General features: G+C 35.2%; 1 protein-coding gene across 4 annotated transcripts in view; it reads right to left on the bottom strand.

Moving 5' to 3' along the window:
- VPS13C (vacuolar protein sorting 13 homolog C) overlaps nucleotides 1-23,762 on the bottom strand; it is a 223,006-nt gene that overhangs the window by 100,588 nt on the left and 98,656 nt on the right. For all 4 annotated transcript variants that reach the window (XM_066274748.1, XM_066274749.1, XM_066274750.1 and 1 more), the window contains 15 exons: nucleotides 22,110-22,263; nucleotides 19,530-19,609; nucleotides 18,176-18,235; nucleotides 15,835-15,997; nucleotides 14,395-14,511; nucleotides 13,405-13,508; nucleotides 13,040-13,207; nucleotides 12,266-12,570; nucleotides 10,225-10,372; nucleotides 9,202-9,310; nucleotides 6,886-7,019; nucleotides 4,645-4,801; nucleotides 2,100-2,179; nucleotides 1,620-1,679; nucleotides 814-970 (listed from right to left, as the gene is read on the bottom strand). In XM_066274748.1, the coding sequence (XP_066130845.1) occupies nucleotides 814-970; nucleotides 1,620-1,679; nucleotides 2,100-2,179; nucleotides 4,645-4,801; nucleotides 6,886-7,019; nucleotides 9,202-9,310; nucleotides 10,225-10,372; nucleotides 12,266-12,570; nucleotides 13,040-13,207; nucleotides 13,405-13,508; nucleotides 14,395-14,511; nucleotides 15,835-15,997; nucleotides 18,176-18,235; nucleotides 19,530-19,609; nucleotides 22,110-22,263 (1,996 nt within the window). The remainder of the gene's footprint in view (nucleotides 1-813; nucleotides 971-1,619; nucleotides 1,680-2,099; nucleotides 2,180-4,644; nucleotides 4,802-6,885; nucleotides 7,020-9,201; nucleotides 9,311-10,224; nucleotides 10,373-12,265; nucleotides 12,571-13,039; nucleotides 13,208-13,404; nucleotides 13,509-14,394; nucleotides 14,512-15,834; nucleotides 15,998-18,175; nucleotides 18,236-19,529; nucleotides 19,610-22,109; nucleotides 22,264-23,762) is intronic.

Below are 23,762 nucleotides of genomic sequence, written 5' to 3'. Positions count from 1 at the left end.
TTTAGCAAAAGTATTACTCTGCTCCCCAGTTAAAATAATATATATATAATTATATATATATCTGATCCCTAACCTGACCAGGTGGTGGTGCAGTGGATAGAATATTGACCTGGGATGCTGAGGACCAAGGTTCAAAACCCTGAGGTCACCAGCTTGAGTGCGGGATCACAGACAAGACCCCACAGTGACTGGCTTAAGCCCAAGGTTGCTGGCTTGAGCAGGGGTCACTGGCTGTGGCCCCCTAGTCAAAGCACATATGAGAAAGCAATCAATAAACAACTCAAGTGCCGCAACTACCAGTTGATGCTTCTCATCTTTCTCTCTCCCCCTTCCTGTTTGTCCGTCCCTATCTGTATCTCTCTCTCTTGCTTAAAAAACAAAAAAACTGATCCTTTACACATGAAAGATGTTAGTAAGATAGATATAACTCAAACATAGTCTGAAAATTAAATAACTAGATGTTCACATCATATGATATGAAAGAAAAATAATTAAAATGGTATTAGAAACCAGAGTCTCTTTTTCTTCCATGATATTCTTTCTTCTGTGCCCTGCAAAAGCATCTAAAATTGTGAACTCTGGGTAGGAGTACAGACTGACTGAATGGGCCCTTGCTACTATGCATGACTGACTCATATTAACATCTTCCTTTCTCACTTTCCTAGTGTGAAGGATGCAGAGACATCAATGCAAATATATACACAATATTAACATTACAGTGCTAAATATTTATCTTAGCTTGAAAATACAAGTAATTATATAATAATTAAAGTGCAGACAGCAAGTATTAGACCATCACTCAGAAGTTAATACCAGCTTTAGCAATGATGCTTTTGGACTCCCCCACAAGTGGTTTCAGCTCAGATTCCTTCCCAGAAGGTTCAGAGGACGGAATAGCAGATGATAAAAATCCCATGAGGGACAATAAAGCTTCCAAATGAAGTACTAAGTCTAAGGATGAAAACGAAACCTAAGGTAATAAACAATTAGAGAGTAGATTTCAGATATGATAACATTTTTATGTTGTGCTCCTACATACACAGGTAGCACAATAATCATTCAATTAAGGGCTTTAAAAAATAACTCACTATTATAATGTCAATCCTTACCATGATTCTAACCTCAACAGAACTTGATGGAATTTAAGTAAAGATATAGGCAGTACTACCAGGTCAATCATATTACATATGGGTTCCAAGACAGACAATCGCTTCTAAATGGACTGCAAACAACATCTATATTGAGCCATACTGTTAGCCTTGTCCTTAAATTTATTCTAATCCTAAAACTAATATATAATTCAAATGTTTCACACTTCCATCAATACTATGCCAAAAAACTACAGTGAATAAAATTCCCTTAAAAAAGTGTATTCTCTGTGTACTCAACAAAACATCATTAATTCATACCTAGCAAACAATCTTGTAGAAAACCAAATCAACTCTTTATTAAAGAGTTTTATTTCAATTCTACATGCACTTCTCTTATCTACTAGAGCTATTATTATTGCCACCCTAATTTTAATTTTAGAATTTACAACCTCACAACTAAAGATGGCTATGAAGCTAGATTTACTCATTAATATAACTCTACTTTATAGTGAATTAGAAAAGATTTACCTTCAGCTGCTGTTTGGTATTGTCATGAATAGTTTTAAATTCCGGTCCATCGCTATCTGCCTACAAATGGTGAAAGATTAAATCACTAGGTTGCAAACACTAAAAATCATAAATACTCTTTACTTTTCAGAGTATGCTATGAAAATACTATAAACATATTTCAGTGGATCTCATAAGCATTTCTCACATTCTACAGAAGCAAAACTTCAAATGGTACGAGTAGGGGATAATACCAGTATATCCAAATTACAACAAACTTTGCTTCAAATGACAATGGAATTTTATACACCCTCACTTATTCAAAAACATAGGGTTAACTCAGAAGATTATTAAGATTATCCAGGATGGTCAGATGCTTGTATAATTCACTATAGTCAACCAGTTCTAGAATAAAAAAATTTAAGGAAGAAAATTGAAATATTAAATATGCAAACTATGTAACTTTATATAGTAAAGAATACCAGAAGTGAAACTAGGTACCTTTGTCCACAACATTTTCAGAAGGGGTTCATCAGTGATATTAGAAGAGTTAATAATGTGAAGAGGCTCTCCTTTAGAGCCTAAAAGAGAAAAAGAGGGGATAAATCCAGGAGGTCTTTAAAATTTTCAAACATGTTACAACAGACAGGACAGTTACACAAATGTACATTTGCCAAAACTCACAGAGCTGTACATTAAAAGGGTATATTTTACTGTATATAAATCATACAACAATAAAACTGGCTTAATATAAAGAAATTCCATAGAAAACAAAAAACCAGCACCAGCCAATTAGAACTGTCGTAACATTTGCTTCTACTGGTGTTACTCATTTGAACAAATCCAAATATATTAAAGAACAGTTACACAGGTTTCAGATGTCCAATTCTACAACACATCTCTGTACACTGTATTGTACCTGAAACATTATAATTATGTTAACTAGTCTCATCCTAATACATTCAATTTAAAAATTTCAAAAACAGAACAAAGCTATAAAATATATAAACTAGAGATTATTCTCAGTATAAATTTGCTTTACTTCAATTTACTTCGTAGAGTTCCTATAAACTTTAAATACCCATATCAACTTTAAAAGTTGGCTTCAGGCCCTGGCTGGTTGGCTCAGCGGTAGAGCATTGGCCTGGTGTGCGGGGGACCCGGGTTCGATTCCCGGCCAGGGCACATAGGTGAAGTGCCCATTTGCTTCTCCACCTCCCCCCTCCTTCCTCTCTGTCTCTCTCTTCCCCTCCCGCAGCCAAGGCTCCATTGGAGCAAAGATGGCCCAGGCGCTGGGGATGGCTCCTTGGCCGCTGCCCCAGGCGCTAGAGAGGTGCTAGAGTGGCTCTGGTCGCGGCGGAGCGATCCCCGGAGGGGCAGAGCATCGCCCCCTGGTGGGCAGAGTGTTGCCCCTGCGGGCGTGCCGGGTGGATCCCGGTCGGGCGCATGCGGGAGTCTGTCTGTCTCTCCCCGTTTCCAGCTTCAGTAAAAAAAAAAAAAAAAAAAAAGGTTGGCTTCATCCAATTTAGAACATGAATTTGAAAGTTTGAGGACACTCACTAAAGAATATTTATTTGGGGGTAAGGGAGTGAGACTACACAGTGATACTAAGTTTTTCTTCCATGTATTTCTGTATTATTTCTCATTTTTACACATCTTCGGGGATGGGCAAAGGTAGGTTTATAGTTGTGAATATGCAAAACAGTTATTCAATAAAATTATTGTAATAATCATACCTGTATGTCTATTTCCATATGAAAACCCACTCCTGTATGTTAATGTAATTAAAACCAAATTTAAAATGCTATATAATTTAGCAATGGCACAATGGATAGAGCACTGGCCTGGGACACAGAGGACCCAGGTTTGAAACCCTGAGGTCACTGGCTTAAGCATGGGCTCATCAGGCTTGAGCATGGCTTCAGCAGCTTGAGCGTGGGCTCACAATCTTGAGCATGGGGTCGCTGGCTTGAGCGCAGGAGCATAGACATGACCCCATGGTCACTACCCTGAGCTCAGAGGACACTGGCTTATGCAAGGGGTCACTTGCTCTGCTGTAGCCCTCTGGTCAAGGCACATATAAGAAAGCAATCAATGAACTACTAAGGTGCTACAATGAAGACGTGATGCTTCTCATCTCTCTCCCTTCCTGTCTGCCTGTCCGTATCTGTCCCTCTCTCTGTCTCCCTCTCAAAAAAAAACAAAAAAAAAAAAACACTGATATAATTTAAAAATAAATAAAAAACAAATAAGAATTATTTCCTAGCAAATTAACTCACCTTTTCAAAAAGGATCCCTGGGCTTTGTACCTGGGTATTGTACTTGGTTTCTGTTTTCCTAATATATCAGTTCTGATAGCATAATTATAATGAAATGTTACCTTTTGCAAGTACTAAAGTGTTATTATGTATAGACCTTGAAGACAAATATTTCATTTTTCTTTTAAATATAGTTTACTTAATTCTAAATATACATATATTTAGATATAATCTTATTTATGATAACTACATTGATAATAAATCTTTAAATATCAAATTCCTTTGTAGCAATGTAATAAATTTAAACTAGTTATGGTGGCACTAAAAAATATGCTGGCCCTGGCCAATTAGCTCAGTGGTAGAGCCTCGGCCTGGCATGCAGGAGTCCCAGGTTCGATTCCCGGCCAGGGCACACAGGAGAAGCACCCATTTGCTTCTCCACCCCTCCCCCTCTCCTTCCTCTGTCTCTCTCTTCCCCTCCCACAGCCAAGGCTCCACTGGAGCAAAGGTGGCCCGGGCATTGAGGATGGCTCCATGGCCTCTGCCTCAGGTGCTAGAGTGGCTCTGGTCACAACAGAGCAACGTCCCAGATGGGCAAAGCATCGCCCCTGGTGGGCATGCCGGGTGGATCCCGGTCGGGCGCATGCAGGAGTCTGTCTGACTGCCTCCCCATTTCCAACTTCAGAAAAATTCAAAAAATATATATATATATGCTTAATGTTGATGAAAAGGTAGGGACTGTCTACCTATTACATGAATAATTTACACAGACATTACTTCACACTTACCAGTAAACTCAAAGCACTGCATACTAATTTTTTTTAGATAAGCTTTAGCTGTTATGTCATAGGTTTTAACTCTAGCTTCCACTCCAAGCTGGAGGACATTTAGTTCGTGTAAAGGCCTTTCTTTCTTCTCTGCTTTTTTCATTAGAGTAATCACAACCTAGAAAAAAGTACTGGTATTACCACAAACTATTTCATTAATATAAAATAAAAATAAGTCAACAAATAAATAACTATCCATAGTGATATAAGCTAAAATATCACACAATGTGAAGATGTTTACTTCTATTTGTGCCTGGAAATTAGCTAGTGTTATTTACTTTGGAAGGCACATTTGCTTGCTCAGACTTTTAAAGCACAGCCACTATAATGGTTTTCAAGGTAAAGTTAAAAAATACATTTTTCCCTAATTCCCAGAAGTCCTAGTCTGATGGATGGCCTTTCATCTAAAAGTCTGAGATGAATGGTCAATTTTTACACTACACCTAAGGCAAAGTTTTTCAAATTTGGCACCATTGACATTTTGGGCTGGATAATTCTTTACAGTGGGAAACAGTCCTGTGCACTGTAGAATGTTTAGTGGCATCACTGGTCTCTCTACCCACTGGTGGCCTATATAGCTCTATCTTCCCAGAGAGTGGCAACCAAAATGTCTTCAGACAATCCCAACTATCAGCCTGAGAAAGACAGTACAAATTGCTTTCCCCTACCCCAATCACTGTCCTAAGGAATGGCAACTGCAATAATATGATTACAAACGATATTGAAAAGGACTTAGAGATTTTCTATGTAGGTATGTTAATGAAGCCCATTAACAAATAGAATGATACATTACCAAAGCTTAAAATTCTTAAATATTAACCAGAAAAACAGGTTTAATGAAGAAAATTAGTTCCAACACATATATTTCAGATAAAAAAAGTAAAAGTTGTTTGTTTAAAAGTTTATTATTTTTAACTCAGAGAAAGAATATAAGCTTTATACAACTATTGAATGATGAAGGGATTCTGGATGAAGTTTCTTGCAAGTGTCTACGCTTTCTGACATATTCACAGCTATCTACCCTGTCCTGCCCCTTTCCATATCCTTTTTATCAGACTAGATTTTACTCTCCTTTTAAATTCAGCTCAAATGTTACTTACTCCTTCCAGGAAATATCCCCTGACCCTCTCAGACTGCTTAGATGTTCTCTCCCTACAAGCACTGCCACAAGCACTACTAGGCACATTTTAATGAGAGCACTAAAAAAATTTTGTGCTTTCCTGTTTGAATTCAGTCTATGCCTTTTACTTCTGCATCCTTAGCACTAAGCACATACAATGAATATTTCTGTGTGTGTGTGTGTGTGTGTGTGTGTGTGTGTGTGTGTGTGTTTCTGAAGTGAGAACAGGGAGGCAGACAGACAGACTCCTGCATGCACCTGACTGGGATCCACCCGGCATGCCCACTAGGGGGCGATGCTCTGCCCCCATCTAGGCCATTGATCCGTTGCAGATGGAGCCATTCTAGCACCTGAGGCAGAGGCCATGGAGCCATCCTCAGTGCCTGGGCCAACTTTGCTCCAGTGGAGTCTTGGCTGTGGGAGCGGAAGAGAGAGAGAGAGAGAGAGAGGAAGAGAAAGAGAAAAAGAGAGAGAGAAAGGAGAGGGGGAAGGGTAGAGAAGCAGATGGGCACTTTCCTGTGTGCCCTGGCCAGGAACTGAACCTGGGACTTCCACACACCAGGCTGATGCTCTACCACTGAGCCAACCAGCCATGACACAATGAATATTTCTTAAATGTGTTAATACAGAAGAGGAAAATACTTTTTATCTTCCCTCAAGAATCTGCTGATGAAAAACAGATAGTTGGTAATAAAACATTTTAAAATATAGACATATTACGCTTTATTCTATTAAAGATTTCTAAGATTTGCATATAATTTTTCTATCACCTTTCCTTTTCCTGCCTTTCCTATATGAAATCCAAAACAAGCCACATTCCAACTATCCCAAAATCACCTGAAGAGCAGATTTACAGGGCATGGTACCGTTTTCTCTATGTAATACTATATCCCTCAAATATAATTCATCTTTAACAAACTCTTACATTTTAAAACATTACTGCTTCATACAACTTATAAATAGCCTCTGGTAAGAATTTTTTCATTCATATCAATAATCTACAAGTTTATTTTAGTAGAGGTAATTCTAAATGTACATTATTTATTCACCTTCCTTTATAAAAACAGATGAAAATTATATACCTCTTTGATTTCAAAATTCAGCAGCATATTAATGATGTCTACAGATTTAATTTCTTCTACTCCAGTTAAAGTACCTTGTGAAATATGTATATTTTGTTGTGATGTAGAGATTTCAAGTTGCTCTTTAATTTCACCTGCAAGTATTTAAAAGATATTCATTCACTTCTATTCATATATTTCTTCCACAAATATTCACTGACCTGATGCAGGCACTGAAAACCCACAGATTAGTAGTACACAGCTCCAACCCTTAAAAGCTAATAGCTTAGTAGAAAAGACATATTCTATAACATACAAACAAACAAAATAAGCAGGTTCCACCTCATCACATTAAGTAAGAAAATGTTAATATAAAAATGCACAGAAGCACTGAACTAGGAATGACACTATTATGGGAGGTCAAGTAAAGTTTAATAGCGGAGTTATCATTCAAGTGGACCTCCTCACACAGAGGAGACCATCCGGGAATAAGAGGCTGTGGGAAACCTACAGAGATAACATACTGATAGGTCTTGGAAACCAAATGAAGTTTTATATGGTTAAATCATGAAGAGCATAACAAAAGTCTGGAAAAGAAGCAAAAGTAAAACTACACGAATACAATGTCCTGAAATATACATACCCTGAAATATAATAAAATTGCTCTCTAAACTGTAATACACAATACAGCTATCTCTTGCTAAGTGCTTACTTCTGTGCTAGACACTGCACTACAAGCTACACATGCATTATCTCATTGAATTTTTATAATCATCCTTTGAGATAAAATAAAATCTTGATAATTCATATAATGAATACGGTACAGGAATAAAAACAACAGACTACTGCTATATACATCATGGATGCATCTCACAAACAAAATGATGCATGAAGGAACTAAAACACCAGTGTAAATTCTATCTGATTCTATTTATATTAATTTCAAAAAGAGGCAAAACTAATCTATCTATGGCATTACAAATTAGAATGGCAGTGAATTCTAGGTGGATATGGAGGCAGGGTGGGCATCTGGTATTGACTGGGAAGGGGGCATAGCAAAGCCTTCTAGGGTGCTACACTGGAAACGTTGTATACCTTAATCATGGTGATTATACTGGTTAGTCATGTGCTCATGTGCAAAAATCATGAAACTGTACACTTAAGAGTTGTATACTTTAGCCTGACCAAGTGATGGTGCAGTAGATAGAGTATCAGACTCGAACATGAAGGACCCAATTTCGAAACCCTGAGGTCGCCAGCTTGAGCATAGGCTCATCCAGCTTGAGTGCAGGGTCGCTGGCTTGAACGTGGGGTTATAGACATGACCCCATGGTCGCTGGCTTGAAGCCCAAGGTTGCTGGCTTTAGAGCAACATCAATGGCTTGAGCAAGGAGTCAACTCATTCTTCTGTAGCTCCCCCCTCCCGTCAAGGCACATATGAAAAAGCAATCAATGAACAACTAAGGAAACTAAGGAGTCGCAACAAAGAATTGATTCTTCTCATCTTTCTCCCCTCCTGCCTGTCTGTCCCTATCTGTCCCTCTGTCTCTGTCAAAAAAAAAAGAGTTGTGTACTTTACTATATGTATTAATATACATAGTTAAGTAAAAATGGTATTTTTACCTAGTTTTAGGGTTCTGTTTTGAGATATAATTTACATATAACTTTATAATAGTTTCAGGTTAAAAAGTCTTTTATAAATAAAAAAAAATAATGATACTATTTTTACCTGGAAAACTGGCAAAAATGAAAAATATCTGATAATAGTAATGCACTGTGTTATAAAAGTTATATACAAAAAAACCAGGTGAGTGTACAAAATTAGTACAAGTTCCATGTGGGGCAATTGGCAAGATCTGTCAAATTTTAATTACTTTTATTAAATATATTAAATTGTTAATTTAAATTAAAATGTAATACCTTTGATTCAGCAGTCCTAGTATTTCTCCTATACATATACGACTTATAAAAGTGTATGTAATGATATTCAATGTGAAAGATCGAAAACAACCTGAGCTATCCATCAATAGGGACTTTATAAATAAATTATAATACTTCAACAGAATTTAATACCAGGCAGCCATTAAAAAAATGAGGCAGATCCTCTATAAATAATGTGTAGATATATAAACAGATATAGATATAAAATGAACACTAAGATGCACTGTCAATTTTTTTAGAAGCAAAGTGCAGAAATACACAAACACAAATCCTAAGATACATATACAAATACACATACACACATATATATGATATGTTTATTTTTCCTGCATCTCCGCTACTAAACTGTAAAATAAATAGAGAAATGTATTATACCACCTACTCACGGCCTCTTACCTATCTCTTGTATTCTTGGATTCACTTTACTCAAGTCTTCAGTAGCCTCACCAAGATTTTCTCCTAGTATTCTAAATAAGAGATTAAGATCTTCTTGATTTAGATTAACCTGTAAAATATTTAGTGAAAAGATAAAAATATTTAACTTCAAAATGAAACAATTTTAATACAGAACATAACAAAAAGTTAAGGTCACAGTAATCTTACCAATGACTAAAAAACTGTACCTTCATTATCCACTCAAGTATTTCACTACTTATTTTATATTAAAATTTTTATTTTGAAAGATAAAGTATTTGGAGAAAAACAATGTGATTTATGAGTCAACATCAGTTTCACCTACTTATATGACTTTTAGTGAAAGTGAATAATGACTAATCAATCAGATCATTTTTTAAAAAGTGGCAAATTAAAATAATACACAAATTCCACTTTTAAACAATGACAGTCTAAATCTGCGGTTCTCAACCTGTGGGTCACGACCCCGGCGGGGTTGCCTAAAGCCATTGGAAAATACATAATGCACATCAGGTATTTACATTCCAAATCATAACTGTAGCAAAATTACAGTTATGAAGTAGCCACCAAAATAATTTTTTGGTTTGGGGTCACTGCAACATGAGGAACTGTATTGCGGGGTCACGGCATTAGAAAGGTTGAGAACCACTGGTCTAAATGAAATAAAAATGTGGTATAAAATATTAAAAATAGGCATTGCCTTATTGGTACTTAGATATCCCTAAAATAAAAGTGTGTATATAAAATATATATAATCACATATAATATAATAGACTGGTAATTTACACACAGACCCTACTAATGTATACATATAACAAATTTAAAAGTTAAATGACCCTTAACTGAAGATTAAATTCTACTAAAATTAATAAAGATCTTGTTGAACATCATACTTAAATTTTTCTTACATCAATCAGTAAAAAATTCCATATTTAGATTTATACTAAGAAAGTTTTCAGAGTCTAAAATTTAAGTAACCAAGATTTTCTATTGTCTCATACTTACATTCATTGATTCAAGATGTCCTTTAATTTCCACAACAGGCACCTTGTGGTACCAAGATGCAGCTAAATTCCGATTTACAGAAAACTCCAAGTTAATTGGGTGCAGCAGCTGAATATCGGGATGGGAAATGCCAGGCTGGATCACTGTCCTAATGAAAAATAAATTGATACATATGCAGAAACACAGGGAAGAAACGCAACATATCATTAAAAATACACAAAGTCAAAAGTTGCTACTCTAACACTGTCTTGAAACCTTACCATTCAAGTGTTTTCAAAATGTTTACCATTAATTTAATCTATAATACACTAGCAAGGACAGATTAAAATATGTGAAATATAATCAGCCATTAAGAAAACTTTTTTCTTTAAAAATAAGATATGTGACAATAAATTCTAAAAAGAAATACATACCATTGAAGTTACGAGGGGGAAATTACTAAATACTGTTATTCAAAAAGTGATATGTGCATTGGTACAGATTAGAGAAAAAAATGGCAAGTGAACAGTCAGCATTTCCTAAGGATCTTCATAAACCTCTTTTACCAGGATTATTTTCTGGACTTGCTGTGTAATCACTCATTTTTTTTGTTTGTTTGTTTTTATTCAGGATAATTAAATCTCCTTGGATAGGGTAGAAAATTATTTGAAAGAGAATTATGTACAAACTTTCAAGTTTCCTCTGGTATGAGCTCTACCAATATACCATCATTACTTACACAGTATTCCTGCCAAAATATGTAAGGTCAATTAAATCATAAAAATAACCTAACAAAATAAAATTGAGAGTCGTTTCATAAAACACTTCGACTATGTTCTTCAGAGCTGTCATCGTCATGAAAAACAAAGAAAGGCTGAAGAGCTAGCTAGCTATTCTAGAATAAGTGTCTTATCATACACAATTCCCCTTAGTAGTATTGGATACAATTAAATGCCAGATATAATCCTAGATTGAAGGAAAAATTATTATAATGAACATTCTTGGAACTAGTAAAATTTGAATACTGACTGCACATTAGATAACAGTATTAAATCAATGTTAAATTTCCAGAATTTATGTGAAATTTGTATTACAGTTATATACGAGTATAAGTCTTGTTCTTAGGAAACACATGCTAATGTATTTAAGATTTCTATTCTCAAATGGTTTAGCAAACAATATTTCAACTTTCAAGTATAAAATAAGTTCTGGGGACATAAAGTACAGTATGGCGACTATAGTTAATAACACTGTATTGTATATTTAAAAGTTTCTAAGAAAGTAGATCTTTAAAGTTCTCATCATAAGAAAAACAATTTTGTAACTATTCATGGTGATGGATGTTAACTAGACTTACTGTGATCAATTTGCTATAAAAGTAAGTACTGAATCATTATGTTGTATACCTGAAACGTTATATGTGTATTATATTCAAAAAATAAATTTTTTTTAAATGTTATAAATGATAATATGTATATACATAGAATTAAAGCAAGTATAAAAAATGGTGATTCTAAGTGAAAGATCGTGAGTACATTCATGGTTCTATTTTTCTAATTTCTACAGGTTTGAGATTTTTCAAAATAAAAAGTTGATTTAAAAAAACTGTTCTGCCCTGGCCAGCTGGCTCAGTGGTAAAGCGTCAACCCAGTGTGCGGAAGTCTCAGGTTCAATTCCAGGTCAGGGCACACAGGAGAAGCGACCATCTGTTTCTCCCCCACACTTCTCTCTCTTTCCCTCCAGCAGCCATGGCTCGACTGGTTCCAGCACATGGGTCCCTGGTGCTTCTGAATGGCTCAGTGGAGATTCTGCCTCGGGTGCTAAAAAGAGCTAAGGTGCAAGCATGGCCCCAGATGGGCAGAGTATCGATTCCAGATGGGTGCTGCCAGGTAGATCACAGTCGGGGTGCATGTGGGAGTCTGTCTCTGTATACCCCTTCCTCTCACTCAAAAAAAAAATTGTTCTGTGCAGTAGAGATATGTTGGGTATGAACTTCAATGATCATAAAACATCATAGAAAACAGTAAATGATATTAAATCTGTAATTACTGAAAAAATATACCTCAAAAGCTTAAGTTTTGTTAGCTGCACATCCATTCTATCAATTACCGGAGGATGTAAGTAGTCTTCCCCAGACACCAGACTGAACTGATTTTGAACTCTGATTAACCCAAGATCTACCACTACTGCATTGGTAGAAATGGAAGACTGTGGGATGACAATAACTGGTGCTTTCAAATCAATATTGATAGATACACGAAAACTCCTCTGGGCAAGATCTTTCACACTTGTGGCAGCCTTTTCTGCAGCCTGGGCAGTGGCAGCACTCAGAGCCGCTTTGGCTGTCTGGAAATTGTTTAGGAAGTTCTGTGGACACAAGCATAAAAGAAGAAATTCAGAGGACAAGCATATCATTAATAACACTACCTTCATTTTATATATGTGCTCATTTTTTTCCATTTTTGCAGTTGAGTGCTATTTTTTTGCATTAGAGAAGAATTACTAATTACCCACCCATACTTATGAGCTACCTGAGAAGGGCTAATTATAACTATAATTATATGACTAAGAAAAATAAAGATAAAAATATTCTGAATAGTCTTTGTACTTGAGAATTTGGTTTCATTATATTTCAGCAAAAATAATTCAAATTCTAGTTAAAAATCATTAAATAATTCATATTTCAACTTTTAAAGTTTTTTTCATCTCTACATTAATGCATAACATCGATAATCAAAATAATGCATACCCTAAAATCCAGAGTTTATAAGATACAATCATAATTATCAGACTTAAATATTTCTAAGTTGAATAGTCAATACATAGTGATTTTTACCAGGATTGACATGAGGAATTTATGAAGATAGACAATCTGAATGCAGCCAACATTCAGTGACACCACACCATCTACTTTGGACATGTCAGTATAGAAATCTCCCTCAGTAGCATCTGGATACAAATCCAAATTAAAACGAAAAACTTCATTTCCCATTATTGACACCACCTGAAAAGCAGAGATTTGAATGTACTTATCCCAGAGTATAACAACAAAAATCTCACTTAAAAAGGATTTGTATTTATAATAATTATAGAAGCATTTATTCTATCAAAATGCATTTAATATTTAAAAAATAAAATATATTTGTAAATAACATCTCATATTCAGTCATCAAAAAATATTAACTATTTACTATCACCTACTTTTTTATGAATTGTCTTAGAATCAACATCAGTGACAATGATATTTTCCAGTCTAGCAAACAGAGACTGTTTTCTTGACTGAAGAAAAAGAGAGGCATCAAGTCCTGAAAAAAATTTGATGATTATAATTTCTGTAGATGTAACAAAGTAAGATCTTAAGATGTTTCTTCCCATTGAAAACTTTATTTTGGGGCTGAGATATTTATAAATTTAGCAATGTTTGAACTCCCAATTGATAAACTGCAATATTATTTTCAGTTTTATAAACAATGGAACCTGTAAACTCATTAAAAAATAATTACTAAATTTTCAGCCTTCTTAAGAAAAAGCTACATCAATGGGCAAATAGTGTACCTTGAATTTTATTAAATCATTTACACTTTATATCAAGTAATTTACATGGAAGGTAAAAAAGTTTCATAAATTAAATTAAGACTAGTAGGTGAACTTTCAGTTTGAAAAGAACAAGGACAAAAACCCTAGTTTTCTGGTTTTTAACTTCTTCAAGCATCTCATTATTTTTTACCTTTAGCAGATCACTTTGAGCTGGTAAAGATAAAAGTCAGAGAAAAGACTAGTTTACTTTTAGCAGCTTTTGCCTAAAAAACAAAATGGGCTTACAGGTTTTATTCTTCTTAAGGCTGATTTTCATTTGTACCAAGATTAAGCATATTCATAGCCTTTATCAGCATTCTGGATTGACACTTATCTCAGATCATCAGTAGCATCTCTATATTGACACTAATAAACCTTTCCACCTCCGAGACAACTCTCAGAAAGGTGCAAAACATCAATATATGTGGTTCAGTTTGATGGTCAAAGTCTGATCAACACCCACATTCTAAAGAATTAAGGAGGCATGCAGTCCAATTATGTTGTAAAATAAAATAACCCAGTTTTCACAGTTCAGAGCCCTCCATTTGTATATTCTTTAGCATTAAAAAGAAAAACTTATCTTTTGAATAAATGTTAATATTGTGAGAAATTTACCTTGAATCTTAATTTCAGCAATACTGTTCTTCTCTTCACAAACGTTGACACAGAAAGCATTCAACTTGGCAAACAGCCTGAAGTCGATACTGTCACTATCTTTAGAGGATACAGTCACTACAAATAGAACAAAGCATTCTATCATAGTGAAATCCTAGTAATTTAAACTCTGTTACTGTCACTTTCCTGTATTAAGTAAACCATAAGTCTGTTTTAAAAAGCAAAATAAGTCACCAAAAGTTAAGAACCATAATATGATTTCACTCATATATGGGATATAAACCTGGAGGCAACAAATAAACAAACAAAAACTCACAGACACAGACAACAGTTATGGTGGTTTCCAGAGGGAAAGGGGGTACAGAAAAGGGTAAAGGGGGTCAAATGCATTGTGAGAAAAGAAAATTTGACTTTGGGTGGTGGGTATACAATGCAATATACAGACGATGTATCATAGAATTGTACACTTGAAAGCTATAAAATCTTATTAACCAATGCCACCCCAATCACTTTAAAAGTAAAAGATAAAAATTCTTAAAGATTTCAAATATATTTTTGCTTTATATATTCTGTAGTTTTCATTTTTAATAGTGAGATGTGTTACTTCAATAATTTAAAAGCAAGAAAAAGACACTGGCCAGTTTGTTCCGTGGATAGAGCATCAGCCCAGTGAGCAGACGACTCAAATTCAATCTCTGGTCAGGGCACACAAGAGAAGTGACCATCTGCTTCTATTCTCCTTCCCTCTCTTTTTCCCTCTCACAGCCAGTGGCTAGATTGGTTCAAGCATAAGACCCAGGCACTGAGATAGCTCAGTTGGTCCAAGCATCAGCCCCAGATGGGGTATATGCAGGAGTTTCTCCATCTCCCCTCCTCTCACTTAAAAAATTAATAAATAAAAATAAATAACAGCAAGAAAATTGTTTAAATCAGATAAGGACACTGAAACTTAGAGAAGTTCAAAAATCTGCTTGTGATCACACAGTTTACAGAACTGTCAGGATTTGAACTGAGTTCTCTCTGATCCATGCTCTGGGCTCTTGACCAATCACGTGCTATATCTATACACCTGCCTTCATGTCTCTGGATCTTGATTTCAGTATCTGTAAAACAGAAGGGAAGGCTAACCCAGTATAGAGCCCTTCAGAAGACACTTGGAGGGTTTGTAAAGCTCAATATAAATACAAGTCTTTTTCTTCTATTACGCACCTAAAATCATCACCCATCACCACCAAAATAATAAAAATGAACATTTTAAAAAACAAAAGTATTAATTATATTTGGTTAACATATTAGGGACCCATGAATAACTTAGTTTGAAAAATAAAACCAAGTAAAATGGCCAGTAAATAACTGAACTAGATGATTTCATAAGAGTCCTCATTTACCTCTGGAATTCTAAAACCCTTACTAACAAGAAAAAAAAAACTTTTATCATACCTTTCTGAAGAGTTAAATTTTTTTGTTGCTTTTCAGTTGAAATTTGTACGTCCTTGTTATCACCCATCTTTTGGTCCTCTGATGGAATAATGGCTGTCAGGTAATTAATAGAAGAGAGAAGAGCTTGTGTTTGCAGCAACAGATTTAAAGATGAAAAAGCCACCTAGAAATGTTTAAAAGAGAAAATTAGTTTCCCAGGCCAATTACACCAGTATTCTCCCAACACTGACCAGAAAGGCTTCTAGCTAGGACTGCATCACTGTCTTCCACAACTTGAAAGGAAGAGATAGGAGTCACAACACACTAAACAGGGATGTATGGAGAGGAAATTACACAGACATACTCCAGAGGTTCATTTGAGTATGAAAATAACCTAATTACTCCATTTCCCTAGCACAGTGGTCGGCAAACTCATTAGTCAACAGAGCCAAATATCAACAGTACAATGATTGAATTTCTTTTTAAGAGCCAAATTTTTTAAACTTAAACTATATAGGTAGGTACATTCCTTATCGAGGTAGTGCCCGCAGGTGGTATTTTGTGGAAGAGCCACACTCAAGGGGCCAAAGAGCCACATGTGGCTCGCAAGCCGCAGTTTGCCAACCACTGCCCTAGCATAATTATCATTGAGCCTATAATATGCCTATCATGGCCATCTCAATATTCAACATATATATGGATTTTTGGAACTGCAACTGAATATTTACTATGACTATATAAAACAGGTAAGTTAGAATATGAAACTGCAAAAAGCAAGAAATTATTTCAAATGTGACATCATGAGATTAAAAATAAAAGGTATAATTATAAGCGAGTTCTTGGACACTAAAAGATCTTCTAAAACAACAATAATGGGCCTATCATTTAATTCTTTGAGTAGTATGAACATTCAGGTATGTCCTCATGCCTCTTGATCATACTGAGTACGATCGTACAAAAATTTTTATTTTAAAATGTGTAAGGCAACATTAAAAAAAGGCAAATATATGTTCTTCTTGTTTCCATAAATTGGTTATCAAACATCATTTTAAGTGAATAAAACTGTAACTGGAACTAATTTCATTTTTTGAAAAAATACTCTCGGGGGTCAGCAAGCATGAAAAAAACTCACTACTCAAAGGATTATAAAGAAACAAAGAATATATAACTTATAGGAAAAAAATATTAGATTTTTTAAAACAATTACTCCAGAAAGCTAGGATGGCAACACAAACTGCCTTCAAGAATATGTGATTTTCTAACAACAAAATTAAAATTTATTTTAAATCTTCGTTTATACAAAATAATTTATTTTCATTACTTAAAAACACTTATGAAAAATCATGAAAAGTTTAATAATCAACAGAGTCTCATATCTCTCAAAAGTGTAATCTAAAACATTTCTTTCACTTTCTTTATAATGTAACTCACAATTGCATTCTGCCTCTTCTACCTCTATATAGCTACCTTAGTATGGCTCCAGAAATAGCATCTCTACTTCTATTTCACATACTTTCTCATCCTTGCATTAAATAACAGTTATCTAGTTTGCTACATTTAAAACTCTACTCTTTGTAAATCAAGTTTCCTCATCTAGGCCCTGGCTAGGTTGCTCAGTAGATAGAGTGTTGTCCCAGCATGCTGAGGTCGTGGGTTTGATCCTTGGTGAGGGCACATATAAGAAAGCAGCCAATGGCCTGACCAGGCGGTGGTGCAGTGGATAGAGTGTTGGACTGGGATGCGGAGGACCCAGGTTCGAGAGGTCCCCAGCTTGGGTGCGGGCTCATCTGGTTTGAGCAAAGCTCACCAGCTGGACATAGGTTGCTGGTTCAAGCAAGGGGTTACTCGGTCTGCTGAAGGCCCACGGTCAAGGCACATATGAGAAAGCAATCAATGAACACCTAAGGTGTTGCAACAAAAAACTAATGATTGATGCTTCTCATCTCTCTCTGTTCCTGTCTGTCCCTATCTGACTCTCTCTCCCTGTAAAAAAAAAAAAAAAAGCAGCCAATGAGCGCACAACTAAGTGATGCTTTTCTTTCTCTCTTTCTCTCTCTCTCTTCTTTTTCCCCTCCCTTACTCTCTATTAAATGGAAAAAAAATCTTGAATAGCAAAGTTCCCTCATCTACAGCAGTCCCTTCCTAGAAATAATTAGGATGTAATACAATAAGTCACAATAAAGTCTCTTCACTATGCTAAATCATAAACACAGAGCATGGTATGTATCTATTAGTTTATTATACCTTTTATTTGGTTTTTGATATTTCATCAAATTACTATCAATATTCCTTCAAGGACACCGGAGACTTACAGAGCAGGTTATTTTCAAACAGGAAATATTCCTTTAATAGAATTTCTTACCTTAATTGTTTGTTCAGTTTTTTCAAAAGTAGTTTGAAAGCTAGGTCCATTCTTATCAGCCTAAAAGAGAAACAAAAATTCTGAAAAAGGAATTAAAACCAAAATAAATAAATCACTTATTTATAATCTCTAGTTAATTTACTTATATTTTTACAACCGTATTTTATATACATTATATATTTAATACTATTGTCATTATTTTAAAGTTACATCCAAATAATTTATTACAATAGTGCAAATTTGTTCTCCTCTTCAAACAAATGAGAACATGACAACATTCACTTCTCGAACACGCAGCTAGGGATCAGAAAAATGAATTCCGATGTTTGGAAGGTTTCAAGGTCATCAAGAGCACTGGTTTTCAACCGTGGGTGCATGGAGCATGCCAGTCTGTCAGAAATGTCCTCATACAACAGCAGGGAGGGTAACTCTCTGTGTACCGGCACAAATTCTGGCAAACTGGCACCAGCTGTTGAAAACCACTGTGAAGAGCACATCTTTCACCTAATGCTTGAATCCCTTTAAGAAGTCTTTTGCAAGTCTATTTTATTATATCTCCAGTGAGAGAAAACCTCATTTTCTTACAAATTCAATCTTTAGAAAACTTTGACTTAGTGAGGTCTTCACACTGAATCAAAAATCTATCTCCCAGTCATTATTACTCATTAGTTCAAGTTCCACCCCTTGGGGACACACATAGTAAATTCAGTTTTACCTTATGTGAGAAGTCACTGGTTAAGCCAGCTTCTCTGCCTCCCTGCTCTCACAATGCTTTGTATTGTTCTTTATTAGGAAATCATCACATTATATTTTATTTGTTGTTTACTTATCTGCCTCCCTTCATCTCTGTATCCGAGGTACCTTACAGAACCTGACACATAAACACATTCAATAAATTGTGCTGAATGACTAAACAAATCTTAAATAAAGCTAAATACCATCAGTTCCTTCAGCATTCCTCACATGATAAATTTTTGAGCCCCTTCACAATTCTAACAGTTCTCTACTGAACCCAAGCCAGTTTTATCCCTTTTGCTGTAAGATACTCAGCAAACATAACCTACATATACAATGAGTGTGTAAATAGGTGAATATGCCTTAGAAGTTAGGATCTACTTCAACCCAGGCTTCCATCTTTGGGGACAAGATGTTTGCTAGCTTTGTAAAAATCCTAGTCTAGTCTTATACTTAAGTGAAACAGAAAGAAGGTGCAGGAATGAAAAGACAAAGAGTAGATATCCCTGTGATTGAAACCTATGAGACACATCCAGAGCCTTTCGTAATCTATTGTTATCTTTTCCCTTTCAGAAAACAATTTGAATTATACAATACATAAACATTCTATAGCCCATACCTTAATATACTCCACTTTTAAAAGATCTAATCCAGGTTTGTCAGAAGAGCTAATCAAGTGAAGAGGCTTTTTTTTGGATCCTACATTACAGAAAGAAAAAAAAAAACATTTCAAATAAATTGCTTTTTTAAGTTTAGAATTTTCTAGATATTATTTTCTTTTTAAAAATCTTTATTAAGCTTTAAAAGACTATCTGCACATATTTTCAAGGCTATTAAATGCTAAAGTCATCAGTGGTGAAGAAATAAACCAATGCAAATCCTTATCCTACCTTTGTCACCCAACAAACTTAAAAACATGCATATTTCTTTACTTTTATACCTGTGTTAAAAAATAATAATAAAAACTTCTCTAGATATTGTCAGACCTCATGTGTATTTGTAAGGTAGTAGCAAGACCACAGGTATAAAAATCAAGAAATGTGAATTTTAGTTCATCTCCTTTATCAAAAGCTATTTAACATCAGTTTTCTCCACTATATAATAAGGAGGTTGAACTAGAAATATTTCCACTACCCTGTTGAACTCTAAAATTCTTTGAACAAATATTTCACTCATATTAAAAAGTGTAAATAATTTTATATTGTTTAGACTAAGAGAAGACTTACATAGAAAAATATATTTTTTAGGGGAATGAAATTGTAAATCTCTTTGAATTTAAAAACAACAGGTACAACCAGATATCTTCTATACCCTGATGTGTATGTACCAAGGACTTGCCCCAAGAAACTGTGGAGGGAGAATGATCTATCCACCATTTAGTTCATCTTTTATTATTTATAGTTCTATAAGCCCTGTTTCTAAGACATCTCAGAATTTTCTCTTGAAATAACTTTCCCTAAAGGAAAAGATAGCCAGAAAATTTATAATTAGTATTTGTTTCCTTTAAAATAATAATAATAAACTCATCTTAACACAATACTTATATAAACTTACTAACACATAACACATTTTTCTCATAAACTGATGTTTAGTTCAGTTTCAACAATTTTTTTAAAGACTTTATTTATTCAATTTTTCAGAGAGGGGAAAGAGAGAGAGAGAGAACGAGGAGCAGGAAGCATCAACTCCCATATGTGCCTTGACCAGGCAAGCCCAGGGTTTCGAACAGGCGACCTCAGTGTTCCAGATCGACGCATTACCCCACTGCGCCACCACAGGTCAGGCCAGTTTCAACAATTTTTTTTTTTTTTTCTGAAGTTGGAAACAGGGAGAGACAGTCAGACAGACTCCCGCATGCGCCCGACCGGGATCCACCCAGCACACCCACCAGGGGCAACGCTCTGCCCACCAGGGGGCGATGCTCTGCCCATCCTGGGCATCGCCATGTTGCGACCACAGCCACTCCAGCACCTGAGGCAGAGGCCACAGAGCCATCCCCAGCACCCGGGCCATCTTTGCTCCAATGGAGCCTTGGCTGCGGGAGGGGAAGAGAGAGACAGAGAGGAAGGCGCAGTGGAGGGGTGGAGAAGCAAATGGGCACTTCTCCTATGTGCCCTGGCCGGGAATCAAACCCGGGTCCTCCGCACGCTAGGCCGACGCTCTACCACTGAGCCAACCGGCCAGGGCCTACAATTTTTGAAAAAATAAATAAGTAGGTCTTTAATTTGGCTAAAATATTAAGGAAATATTAGGTAATTTCATTACTATGGATACATCCATTCTTTTATTCTTTATATATCTCACAGGCACACAAGATGAATACTAAAATAACTAAACTATAAACATTTCTGAAGGAATGAATTTTATGTCCCACCATGGTACTGCTTCTTAAATATGAACCCTATTCAACAGAAAGAACAAGGAGATAAATTATAGATTTGCCTATTCGAAAGTTACATGATCTTGAGTAACCCACTTAATCTCTTCATTTAACCTTTATTTGTAAAATGAAAATAACTCTGCCCATATAAAGAAGATTTATATAGACATTCTGAGATAACAGACCATAATAGTTAATACAGACCCTAGTGCCATATTTCAACAGTTCAGTCACTAACTAGGCCAGGGGTCGGGAACCTTTTTGGCTGAGAGAGCCATGAACGCCACATACTTTAAAATGTAATTCCGTGAGAGCCATACAACAACCCATGTACATTACGCATTATCCAATAAAAATTTGGTGTTGTCCCGGAGGACAGCTGTGATTAGCTCCAGCCACCCGCAACCATGAACATGAGCGGTAGGAAATGAATGGATTGTAATACATAAGAATGTTTTATATTTTTAATGTTATTATTTTTTTATTAAAGATTTGTCTGCGAGCCAGATGCAGCCATCAAAAGAGCCACATCTGGCTCGCGAGCCATAGGTTCCCGACCCCTAAACTAGGCTGAATGACCTTGGATGAATTATATAAACAATTTTTTCCTTAGTCTCCTCATACGCAATCTGGAGATATTAACACCGCCTTTCTCATCACATTGTTATAAAGATTAAAGGGGTTATTATTTGAAAAATGCTTAGAACAGTGCTAGATATTATTTATTATAAACACCATTATATGAATGAAAGTATTTCAGACATCAAAAGTGGTTTTATATTTATTATTAGCTATTGTGTCCATTTTTACAAGTATTACCTTGAATTTCATGGTAATCCAAGCTGATTTTCTTTAGGTAAGATACTGCAATTAAATCAAATGTTCTCACTGTTGCCTCTGTTCCTAACTGAGTAACATTAAATACTAGAATTGTATCTTCTTCTTTCTGTTGTTTGGTAAATTCCAAAATCACCTAGAAGAATCAAGATAGCCAATGAAAGGTTAAATAGGTTTCAATCATACCGAAAAATAAAAAAACAAAATCCTTCTTCATACATATTATGAGACTAGTAGAAATTTTGTTCACACTTGTCTGCTACCATTAAGTTATTTACTATGATTAGAAATTATCGTCTTCATCTGACCAGATGGTGGCACAGGGGACAGGGCATCAGCCTGGGATGCTGAGGACCCAGGTTCCAAACCCCAAGGTTGCCACCTTGAGCACAGGTTCACCAGCTTGAGTACAAGGTGGCCAGCTTGAGCGTGGGATCATAGACATGACCCCACAATTGCTGGCTTGAGCCCAAAGGTCACCAGCTTGAAGTACAAAGTCACTGGCTTGAGCAAGGGATCACTGGCTTCCCCAGTCAAGGCGCATATAAGTAAGCAATCAATGAACAACTAAGTTGTCGCAACAAAATATTGATGCTTCTCATCTCTCTCCCTTTCTATCTTTCTGTCCCTGTCTCTCTCTCTCTCTCTTGCTAAAAAAAAAAAAAAAAAAAAAAAAAAATATCGTCTTCAAGTCTATCATTGAGATAGCTATATCTATTGATAAATAAAAATCATAATGAAATTTTATATCCATTATTGACTTATATTTTTAAATTTAGTAAAAATAAAATGACGGTTTCTTTCTTACTATGATTTCCTTAAACATATATCTCAAAACACAAATCATGTTTGGTAATATTAGAAATAATCCCATTAAAGCAAAAAGTAACAAGGATGTTTACCACTATACCACTATTGAAATTTACTCTAGAAATCACTACTACTGTCATTTGTTTGAGCTACTACATTTTAGGGTAAACTGTAAGGCAGCAATAGTAACCATAACAATACAAATGCAAAAAGAAAGCAAAAATTAGTATTAGCAGTGGTGATAAAATTATATACTTAAGAAAAACCAGGAGGAATGTCAACTGAAAAATAGAAATTATAGTGCAGTAAGACATTCAATACAGAACTGGTATACAAAAATAAATTTGAAATATATCAATAATTTAAATAAAAGCACTGAATAAAATAATACAGGAAATCATAGGTAAATATTTTTGCAATGGAGAATACTTTTCTAAACATACACTAAACTAGGATATAAAGACAAAATTTGATGAATTTCACTACAAAACATTTAGAACAGGCATGAAAGTCAATTTGGGAAAATATTTCAAACAGTATTCCTATTTTTTTCTTAAAGGATTCTGATTATCACTTTAGTTCAGTCATTCAATAGTCAATAAAATATTTATTGAGCTTCATATACCAAGTATGAGGCTGTGTCAGTCACTAGAGACATTAAAGTGACCAAACAGACAAGGTCTTTGTCTTCATAAAGCTTATATTCTAGAGAGAATGAAGAAAAATGAAGGTCGCTATCTTGTGTTGAGTGGTCAGTCCTTCCCAATATGATGGTGTCTGAGTAAATGTCTAAAGGAAGTAAAGATCAAGTCATGCAGGAAGAGT

Source organism: Saccopteryx bilineata, chromosome 4 (assembly GCF_036850765.1).
Source record: "Saccopteryx bilineata isolate mSacBil1 chromosome 4, mSacBil1_pri_phased_curated, whole genome shotgun sequence".
In the NCBI taxonomy this organism is placed as follows: Eukaryota; Metazoa; Chordata; class Mammalia; order Chiroptera; family Emballonuridae; genus Saccopteryx; species Saccopteryx bilineata.
This window is presented reverse-complemented; position numbering and strand designations above follow the sequence as displayed.